We start from the raw sequence: 11,170 nt of genomic DNA on the forward strand, positions 1-11,170 counted from the left end.
TTGGGTAGGAAGGGACCTCAAAGCTCAGCCAGTTCCAACCCCCTGCCATAGGCAGGGACACCTCCCACTAGAACAGGTCACTCAAGGCCTCATCCAACCTGGTCCTGAACACCTCCAGGGAGGTTGTGGAGCACAGAATCATTCAATGTGATCTTTGATCACATTGAATGATTCTGTGCTCCACAACCTCCCTAGGCAACCTGTGCCAGTGTCTCACCACCCTCACTTCTTCATAAGATCCAGTTCCAATGTCCCCTCTGCCAGTCTAGACCCACTCCTCCTCATCCTGTCAATACAAGACCTTGCCAATAGCCCCTCCCCATCCCCCTTCAGGTACTGGAAGGCAACTCTAAGGTCTCCTTGAAGCCTTCTCTCCTCCAGGCTGCAAAGCCCCAACTCTCATAACCTATCCTCACAGCAGAGCTGCTGCAGCCCTCTGAGCATCTTCATGGCAAAGCCTACTTCAAACCCCAGCTGCCTTCATCCAACTGCCATCCTCCATCCTTCCCCAGCTCAGCTTTGCTCATCCGGGTGAGCATTCAGCCTTGGCTCGCTGTGTCCCCCAGGTTTCAAGGGCGAGAGGGACCACTGGAGAAGCGGGAGGACAATCTGCATCAAGACCCACGAGAGTGGGCAGAAGGAGATCGAATCCTTCGACTCTGCCATCCTGCTCATCCGCAACCCCTACAAGGCACTGATGGCCGAGTTCAACCGCAAGTACGGAGGGCACATTGGCTTCGCCTCCCACGCCCACTGGAAGGGCAAAGGTAGGCTGCTGGCCTCAGCTGCTCCTGCCCTGTGCCTGTGGCAACCAGGCAGGCAAGCTGCAGGCTGGCCAAGAGAGTCAGAGAATCATAGAATGGTTTAGGTTGGAAGGGACCTCAAAGCTCAGCCAGTTCCAACGCTCTGCCATAGGCAGGGACACCTCCCACTAGAATAGATCACTCACAGCCTCATCCAAGCTGGTCCTGAACAGCTCCAGGGAGGTTGTGGAGCACAGAGTCACCCAATGTGATCAAAGATCACATTGGGTGATTCTGTGCTCCACAACCTCCCTGGGCAACCTGTGCCAGTGTCTCACCTCCCTCACTGCAAACAACTTCTTCCTAACATCCACTTTCAATCTCCCCTCTGCCACTTTAAACCCATTCCTCCTCCTCCTGTCATTCCAAGACCTTGTCAGTAGTCCCTCCTCAGCCTTCTTGTAGGTCCCCTTCAGATACTGGAAGGCCACTCCAAGGTCTCCTCAAAGCCTTCTCTTCTCCAGGCTGCAGAGCCCCAACTCTCATAGCCTGTCCTCGTAGCAGAGCTGCTGCAGCCCTCTGAGCTTCTTCACCCAATGTGATCTTCAATTTTAAAGGCCATTCTAGTTCCAAACCCCCTGCCACAGGCAGGAACACTTTCCACTAAACCAGAATGCTCAAGGTCCTGCCCAGTCTGGCCTTAAACACTTTCAGGAGTGGGAATCATGGAATTAATCCATCTGGAAAAGACCTCTAAGATGGAGTCCATCAGGTCCAGGAGGCTGGAGTTAGGTGGGGTTGGTCTCTTCTCCCAAGGAACAAGGGATAGGACAAGAGGAAATGGCCTCAGGTTGCCCCAGGAGAGGTTTAATTTGGACATGAGGGACAATTTCGTCCCCTTGAGGGTTGTTAAGGCCTGACCCAGGCTGCCCAGGGCAGTGGTGGAGTCCCCATCCCAGGAGGGGCTTCAAAGCCATGGAGATGTGATGCTGAGGGCCATGGTTTAGTGGTGCCCTGGCAGTGCTGGGTTAAGGGTTGGACTGGATGACCTTAGAGGTCTTTTCCAGCCAAAACAATTCCACGACTCTTTGGCAGCAGTGGGAGGTTGCTCCCCACGGGGCAGGGCAGGAGGGAGGGCAGGGCTGGGCTGCCCCCAGCACCGCAAGCACAGGGTGCTAAGGCAGCCCAGGCACATAACAGCAAAGGCTGGCCTCAAATAAACTCTGAGTGAAGGGTAGCAGATGTTCAATCAAGCTAAATATTTTAACTCTTTCCAATGAAGTCAGCTCCACAACAGCAATTTGTAAATTGCTCTAATTAAGGAGCCCCCACCCCGAGCCCGGGGATGGATGGGGGTGGGGGTGTCTCAGAGCAGCTGGGCACACAGAAATACTATCCTGCCACCACTCTGCCCGTGGGGAGGGGATGGTGGTTGCCAACCCCTTCTGCCATCAGCACTGCTGAGAGCGCTGGGGGGCTTCCAAGAGGGCTGGCACTGTGCCCACCATAGAATCATAGAATCAAGCAGGTTGGAAGAGAGCTCCAAGCTCAGCCAGTCCAACCTAGCACCCAGCCCTGCCCAACCAACCAGACCATGGCACTAAGTGCCCCAGACAGGCTTGGCTTCAACACCTCCAGCCACAGAGACTCCACCACCTCCCTGGGCAGCCCATTCCAATGCCAATCACTCTCTCTGACAACAACCTCCTAACAACATCCAGCCTAGACCTCCCCTGGCACAACTCCAGACTGTGTCCCCTTGTTCTGTTGCTGGTCACCTGGCAGCAGAGCCCAACCCCACCTGGCTACAGCCTCCCTTCAGGCAGCTGCAGACAGCAATGAGCTCTGCCCTGAGCCTCCTCTGATGCAGGCTGCACACCCCCAGCTCCCTCAGCCTCTCCTCAGAGGGTTGTGCTCCAGACCCCTCCCCAGCCTTGCTGCCCTTCTCTGGACACCTTCCAGCACCTCAACATCTTTCTTGAATGGAGGAGCCCAGAACTGGACCCAGCACTCCAGGTGTGGCCTCAGCAGTGCTGGGTACAAGGGCAGAAGAACCTCTCTTGTTCTGCTGCCCACACTGCTCCTGAGCCAGCCCAGGATGCCATTGGCTCTGCTGCCCACCTGGGCACTCTGCTGCCTCATCTTCAGCTACTCTGCCAGCACCCCCAGCTCCCTCTCTGCCTGGCTGCTCTCAGCCACTCTGTCCCCAGCCTGTAGCGCTGGAGAGGCTCAAGCTGTGTGTTAGACTTTATCTCTATCTGCTGCACCCAAAACCACAACTGCAGGTACAGCTGGGAGGGAGAACAGGAGGATGATGTCCAAACTGGAGCTCCAGCACCATGGATCCCTCCCCACCCAGATTGCCCTCTCCAAAATCCCCTCCATGTCTGCCCCACACCTCATATGCCCAAGGCAAGGGAAAGGTTGGGCAGAGAGGCTTCTTCCCTCCACCCCAGCATGATCTGATTTGGGCACACACCAAAATACATCACCCAGTTCTTTCCAGAGGATGTAGGGTGCAATTAGCTGATGAGTTAATTGTCAGCTTAATTAACCATTGGAACAGCTTACCTGTAAAGATGGAGGTTTTCCATCGCTTCAGGGCTGGAATGGGCTGGGAGGGTTGATGAGAGCTGTGGCTTAGCACCAGGGAGGAGCTGGGGATCATCATTCCACTGGCCCCATGTTGAGACTTATCCAGTGGAGGACCCCAGCCATGGAGCTTGGGGGTCCTTGTGGGACAATCACCAGTGTGGGAAGCAAATGCTCAGTGGGGACAGTTGGTTTATGCCAGGTTTGCAATTAACACTCCAATAAATGATCAAGAGGACAAAACAGAGCTGATTAAGGATGAGCAACTAAGATGGGGTGTGGGGGCCCCATCCTCAGCCTTCCCTGCTCCCTCCAGCACATATCTTCAGTTTCCTTCTCCCAGTTACCTCCTCAGCCTTCCCTGTTCTATCCAGACCATATCTCCAGTTTCCTTCTCCCAGTTACCTCCTCAGCCTTCCCTGTTCCCTCCAGCACATATCTCCAGTTTCCTTCTCCCAGTTACCTCCTCAGCCTTCCCTGTTCCATCCAGACCATATCTCCAAATTTCCTTCTCCCAGTCACCCCCTTAGCCTTCCCTGCTCCCTCCAGCCCATGTCACCAAATGACTTCTTTCTCCCAGTCACCCCCTTAGCCTTCCCTGCTCCCTCCAGCCCATGTCACCAAATGACTTCTTTCTCCCAGTCACCCCCTTAGCCTTCCCTGCTCCCTCCAGCCCATGTCACCAAATGACTTCTTTCTCCCAGTCATCCCCTTAGCCTTCCCTGCTCCCTCCAGCCCATGTCACCAAACGATTTCTTTCTCCCAGTCACCCCCTTAGCCTTCTCTGCTCCCTCCAGCCAACATCTCCAAACCATTTCTCTCTCTCAAGAACTTCATCAGCCTTCCCAACTCACTACTTCCCACCTCTCCAAACCATCTATTTCTCCTAGGAACCTACTCAGCCTTTCCAACTCCCTACCTCCCACCTCTGCAAATCATTTTCTTCTTCCAGGAACCAATTCTGGATCATTTTTGGACAAAACTCATTCCCTCTTCCCAGTCTACATCTACTGGTCCTGGGGTGGGAATGATTTTCCTTCTCCTTTCCTGCATGGAGCCCACAGAGGCCATGGGCACCATGAACCCCCCATTTGGTTCCATGTCATTAATTTGATGCTCTCCCTGGAGTGGTTCCAAAGCAAAGGTTTATGTGAGGTGATTACAGAAGGTGAATTGTCCTGTGGCTGCTTAATGAAACAGAGGCTGGGGATAATGGTTCTGCAGGGAATTAACCACAGCCCAGCTGATAACCAGGAGCTAGAGTCTGGGGGAGGGTAAGAGGGAGAAACAGGTACCCAGAGAGAGAGAGAAATGTACCCAGCACCCTTGGGGCAGTTGTGGCTTCTTGTTGGAGTTTCATTAGACAGGACAATTTCTGGGCAGTGAGTGCAGAGAAGGGCAGCAAAGCTGGTGAAGGGTCTGGAGAACAGGGTTGGTGAGGGGCAGCTGAGGGAGCTGGGGTTGGTCAGCCTGGTGGAGAGGCTGAGGGGAGACCTTCTGGTTCTCTGTGACTCCTTGTAAGAAGGTTGGAGCCAGGCTGGGACTGGCCTCTTCTCCCCGCAAATGACTGATAGGGTGAGAGGAAATAGCCTCAAGCTGCCCCATGAGAGGTTTGGGCTGGGCATGAGGACCAATTTCTTCACTCAAAGGATAATCAGATATTGGAACAGGCTGCCCAGGGCAGTGGTGGAGTCACCATCTCTGAGGTGTTTGAAAGATACGTGGACAAGGAGCTTAGGGACATGGTCTAAGAGCTCTTGTAAAGCCACCTGGATGCATTCCTGTGTGGACTCTGGGAGCTCAAGAGGGACAGGGATCTGCAGGAGAGAGTGCAGCAGAGGGCTGTGAGGATGGTTAGGGGCCTGGAGCACTGCCTGATGAGGAGAGGCTGAGGACCTGGGGCTGCTTAGTCTGGAGAAGAGAAGAGTGAGAGGAGATCTAATCAATGTCTATAAATCTCTGAGGTCTGGGGGTCAGGAGTGGGGGGACAGGCTCTGCTCACTGCTGCCTGGGATAGGACAAGCAGCAATGGGTGGAAGCTGCAGCACAGGAGGTTGCAGCTCAGCACAAGGAGGAACTGTTAAGGGTCCCAGAGCACTGGCACAGGCTGCCCAGAGAGGTTGTGGAGTCTCCTTCTCTGGAGCCATTCCAGGCCTGGGATGTGTTCCTGTGTGACCTGAGCTGGATTGTGTGGTCCTGCTGTGGCAGGGGGGTTTGGACTGGATGATCTCTTTGGGTCCCTTCCAACCCCTAACATCCTGTGCTCCTGTGACCTACCCTGGGTGAACCTGCCTTGGTGGGGAGGGGTTGGGCTCGGTGATCTCTGGAGGTGCCTTCCAACCTCTAAGGCGCTGCGAGCCTGTGCCCTGATCGGGCTCCGTGCCCCACGGAGGTGGCTCCCCAGCCCTGTGGCTTTCTGTGGTTGCAGAGTGGCCAGAGTTCGTGGCCAACTACGCGCCCTGGTGGGCCACTCACACCTTGGACTGGCTGCGCTACGGCAAGAAGGTGCTGGTGGTTCACTTCGAGGACCTGAAGAGGGACCTGTTCGTGCAGCTGCAGCGGATGGTAGGGCTGCTGGGCATCGCCGCCTGCCAGGACAGGCTGCTGTGCGTGGAGGGGCAGAAGGACGGCAACTTCAAGCGCTCCGGCCTGAGGAAGCTGGAGTACGACCCCTACACCCCCGAGATGAGGCAGGTGATCAGTGGCTACATCAAGACCGTGGACACGGCTCTGAAGCGCCGCAACCTCTCGGGGGTGCCAGATGATTACTACCCGAGGTGATGGTGATGGTGGTGTGGGGGCTTGGCCCCGCCTGGTGAGGAAGGGCTTGGTCTGGCCGGCCTCTGCCTTCTTCCACCCAGTGGGTGGCTCTTCTTTGAATTCTCCATCTGCTGCTACTAGCTGTTGATCACCTCCCTGCATGACCAATGAATGGTCCCAGCCATTGCTGAGCTTGCTTGGCCGATGCCAACGCTGACCCGGGCGTGGTGGTGCCACTGAGGGGATGCGGCTGCCTTCACACCCTAGGGGTCCTGCTCCAGCCCTCTCCTGCAGCCCCCCCTTGGCAATGCAACAGGTTACTCGTGCCCATCCGGGCTGGTTGGTGGGGACGCTCATGCCATGCTTGATGCACCCACCTGGCGCCATCACACAGCCCTGGTGCAATGGCAGCTAAGCTACCTGGGGTGGGTACCCCCAAATCTCCTCCCTCTTTGACCAGCCCACCCTTGGATGGAGCCCATCAACCTTCCCAAGGGAGGATAGACTGGGGGCTGTTGGCACCATGTGGGTGATGGTGGGTTATGGAAATGGAGAAGGCCGTGGTGGGGAGAGCAATGCCTCCAAATGAGGTGGCTGTATGTCCCCCATGCACTTTGTGGGCACCCTCCCTGAGCTTAGGGACAGCGATGGCCCTAGGGTGAGGCTTGTGTCCCCAGTCATAGCACTGGGCCATGCTGCTGCTCCAGCCCTGGTGCCCTGGGAGGTTGCACGACCCCCACTCAGGGGGAGCTCTGAGTGGGAGCCACCCCCATGCACACACACGTGTGTGATGCTCAAGCTGGGGACCCTGAGCCTGGACTGAAGAGCTCATGGGACGCAGAAGCTCATTTCAGAAGCTGATGAGCCAAAAGAGGCCCCCCCCCAGGAGCAGCTTTGGGGGCCATATGCTGCAGCTCAGCTGCATCCAACCCGTGGGCAAAGGCTGGAGCTGAGCTTCCTGGTGTCCCTCAGCTGAGTCCTGCCTCTGTCCCCAGCGCAGGACCCTCACCCTGCCTGCCCCCACTGCCTGCGGATGCGCAAGCGAAACCAAAGGATCTCCGTGCGCCCCGGGCAGGTGTCCTTCGCCAGGCTGGCTTTGTGCAGAGCTGCATGTGGTCCCCTCGCCATGTGTCACCCTCCGAGCCCGTCCCCGTCCTGCCTCTGCCAAAAACGAGCTCCCTTCCCTCCTCCCAACCTGCAAGTCCCCCCTGGATGTAGGTGCAGAAGCCATATCTCATACGCAGCCTCTTAGAGCTTAGGTGTTTAACGACTGGCTTCGAACTCTGGTCTTGGGTTAGGGCCAACGAGGCTGAAAGCTAGAGCCAGCCCTCGATCTAGATTCAAGGAGAGAGAGAGAGAGAGAGAGGAGAAAATCCCACGGAGAGAAGGAGAAGAGAGTTTAAACACAACCTATTTTCCTAAGGCGCGAGCGGCTGGGCGTGGGCAGCGCTGCCGGGGCTGGGCAGGGGGCTCCTGCTCCCCCCTGCTTTGCACAGACATGGCCCTATGTGTTCCTAGGGAGCTGCTGCCCCTCTTTTTAACTCTTCCCTTGAGAAATGGCTGGAGGTTTTCCAGGAGCACGGGTGAGCCCTGTCCTGGCAGTGGGAGCTGAGCTGCCCCCACCCCCCGCCATGCTCCTTTGCTTGGGGTGGCCCTGGGGCTGCCTACCTCGGTCAGAACAAATCCTCAGGTCGATCCAGCTATTAAAAGAGAGTTTTTGTTGCTACTCTGCTTTCTTGTGTCTCTGTGAGGCCTGTCCAAGCACTACCTTGGATGTCCTCTGAGATGTGGGAGGTGGTGGATGGCTTCCCCTGCACTGTTGTTCGAGTCATAGCAATGTTATGCCTTGCTAGAGACACAGAATCAGATGGTTTGGGTGGGAAGGGACCTCTAAAGCTCATCCAGTTTAATATCCTTGCAGTCAGCAGGGATATCTGCAACTAGAGCAGGTTGCTCAGAGCCACACACAACCTGACCTCAGTGGGTCCAGGGGTGGGACTTGGAATCATAGAATCAGTCAGGGTTAGAAGGGACTACAAGGAGCAGCCAGTTCCACCCCCTCTGCCATGCCCAGGGACACCCTACCCTAGAGCAGGCTGCACACAGCCTCAGCCAGCCTGGCCTTAAACCACCTCCAGGGATGGGGCTTCGACCACCTCCCTGGGCAACCCATTCCAGCCTCTCACCACTCTCATGCTCAACAACTTTGTCCTCACCTCCAAGATGAATCTCCCCACCTCCAGCTTTGCTCCATTCCCCCCAGTCCTGGCACTCCCTGACAGCCTAAAAAGTCCCTCTCCATCTTTTTTGGAGCCCCCTTCAGATCCTGGAAGGTCACAAGAAGGTCACCTGGGAGCCTCCTCTTCTCCAGCCTGCACAGCCCCAACTCTTTCAGTCTGTGCTCACAGCAGAGTTGCTGCAGCCTCTGAGCATCCTCCTGGCCCTTCTCTGGACACTCTCCAGCAGCTCCACAGCCCTCTTGTAATGGGGGCTCCAGAACTGGATGCAGTACTCCAGGTGGGGTCTCAGCAGAGCAGAGGGGGGGAATCCCCTCCCTGGCCCTGCTGGCCACACTGCTGCTGCTACAGCCCAGGCTCTGCTTGGCTTTCTGGGCTGCAAGTGCACACTGCTGGCTCCTGCTGAGCTTCTCATCCAGCAGCACCCCCAGGTCCCTCTCCTCAGGGCTGCTCTCCAGCCACTCACTGCCCAGCCTGCATTTGTGCTTGGCATTGACTCGTCCCAGCTGCAGGACCTTGCCCTTGGTCTTGCTGAACCTCATGAGGTTGGCTTGTCCAAGTCCTTCTAGATGGCATCCCTTCTTCTCTCACTTCTCTGGGCAACCTGGGCCAGGGACTCACCATTCTCTTCCTTCTCTCCAACCTGTATCTTCCTCTTTTAGCTCAAACCATCACCCTTGTCCTGTCACCACAGACGTGGCTCAAGAGCCTGTCCCCAGCTTTCTGCTCAGCCTCTTTAAGTACTGAAAGGCCACCAGAAGGTGTCCCTGGAGTCTTCTCTTCTTCAGCCTGAACAGCCTCAACTTTCTCAGCCCGGGCAGGATCCCTTCCCTGCCCCTGCTGCTGGGAATCAGCTCGGGGTACAGCTGGCTCTTGGCTGGGGCTGCCTGGTGCTGGTCCCTGCCCAACTCTCCAGCCCTGCGCTCTCAGCGTGGATCCATACCATGGGGCAGGGTTGTCCTGACCCAGGTGCAGGACTTTGCACTTGGCCTTCTATAACCTCATGAGGTTCTCTACCTCTCCAGCTTGTCCAGGTCAGCTTATCTCTTGCTTTTTATTTTGTGCCCTCTATGGATTTAAGGATCACAGAAGCTTAATGCCTTTTTGTCACTGCAATCACTTTTGGGGTTTAATTTGCCGTGAGCTGGAGCAGTTGGACGTCAGTGCCTCCCCCTAAGCATGTCCTGCACACAGCTTTAGAGGCTATTTTCATTCTATGTATTTATTTATTACATTCTGGGCTCCTTTTTGTTGGTTTTTTTTTAACCTCACAGGGCTGACAAACGTTGATATTCACCTAATCCTTCTCTGTCATCACCTGCACAAACACAGCCTCATCAAGCCCCAAACATCTCCAGGCAGGAGCAGTGTGGGGCTGGTGGCTCCTAGGGGGTGATCTTGATCCACCCAACCCCAGCTTCCTGCACTAAATAATAATAATCTCTTCTTTTTCTGCTATGTCTCATCCCCAGGATTGTTTTCCTGCCTCCCAAGTCACAGGATCACAGGATATTGGGGGTTGGAAGGGACCCAAGGAGAGCATCCAGTCCAACCCCCCTGCCAGAGCAGGACAATGCTATCTAATACAGATCAACACATCCAGACAGGCCTGGAAAGGCTCCAGAGAAGGAGACTCCACAACCTCTCTGGGCAGCCTGTTCAGTGCTCTGGGTCCATTACAGTAAAGAAGTTCCCCCTTGTGTTGAGGCAGAACCTCCTGTGCTGCAACTTACACTCATTGCTCCTTGTCCTACCCCAGGGAGCAGTGAGCAGAGCCTGTGCCCCCTGCTCCTGGCAGCCCTCAGATACTTATAAACATTTATCAAATCCCCTCTCAGTCTTCTCTTCTCCAGACTAAGCAGCCCCAGGTCCCTCAGCCTCTCCTCATCAGCCACGCCCTCCAGTCCCCTCATCATCCTCGTAGCCCTCCCCTGGACCCTCTCCAGCAGGTCCCTGTCCCTCTTCAACTGGGGAGCCCAAAACTGAGCACAGTATTCAAGATGAGGTCTCAGCAAAGCAGAGTAGAGGGGGAGGAGAACCTCCCTTGATCTGCTGTGCTGGTGGAGGCTGCAGCAGCATCCTCAGCACCCTCCCTTCCAGGCTGGATGTTGTTGCCATAGCAACTGTGGCTGCACCAAAATTCCTTGCGGTTCCCCTGGTTCCATGTGGGGTTTAGACTCAGCAGACCAATTGGTCCACGTGTAGAGAAGATCCAAGAGAGGAGCTGATGCTGGAGAAGATGATGCCACCAAAGACTGTGATGGAGGAGATGATACTGAAGGAGATGATGCCCAAGAAGATGATGCTGGAGGAGACAATATTGAAGGTGATGATGACACTAAGACTGTGATGGAGGAGATGATGCCAACGAAGATGACTTTGGAGGAGGTCATTCTGGAGGAGATGCAGCTAAAGAAGATGATACCAAAGAAGACTGTGATGAAGGAGATGATACTGGAGGAGACAGTATTGAAGGTGATGATACTAAAGAAGATGACACCATAGAAGACTGTGATAGAAGAGAAGATCCTGGAGGAGATGATGCCGCCAAAGAGGATGCTGAAGGAGATGATATTGAAAGTGATGACACCAAAGAAGACTGAGGAGATGATACCAGAGGAGATGCTGCTAAAGAAAATGACACAAAGAAGACTGATAGAGGAGATGATATTGAAGGTGATGATGCTAAAGATGACATCAAAGACTATGATGGAGGAGATGATACCAGAGTACATTCTGCTAAAGAAGATGATGTTGGAGGAGATGACGCCAAAGAAGATCATGCTGGAGCTGATGACACCAAAGAAGATCATGCTGGAGCTGATGACACCAAAGAAG

General features: G+C 55.2%; 1 protein-coding gene across 2 annotated transcripts in view; it reads left to right on the forward strand.

Annotated features, from left to right (window-relative positions):
- The window catches only part of WSCD2 (WSC domain containing 2), a 39,125-nt gene extending 31,304 nt beyond the window's left edge, over nucleotides 1-7,821 (forward strand). For both annotated transcript variants that reach the window (XM_064168114.1, XM_064168113.1), the window contains exons 8-9: nucleotides 567-767; nucleotides 5,764-7,821. In XM_064168114.1, the coding sequence (XP_064024184.1) occupies nucleotides 567-767; nucleotides 5,764-6,116 (554 nt within the window). In that variant the 3' untranslated portion in view covers nucleotides 6,117-7,821. The remainder of the gene's footprint in view (nucleotides 1-566; nucleotides 768-5,763) is intronic.
- The last annotated feature ends 3,349 nt before the right edge of the window (nucleotides 7,822-11,170 follow it).

The sequence above is a fragment of the Pogoniulus pusillus genome, chromosome 30 (genome assembly GCF_015220805.1).
Source record: "Pogoniulus pusillus isolate bPogPus1 chromosome 30, bPogPus1.pri, whole genome shotgun sequence".
Taxonomy (NCBI): domain Eukaryota; kingdom Metazoa; phylum Chordata; class Aves; order Piciformes; family Lybiidae; genus Pogoniulus; species Pogoniulus pusillus.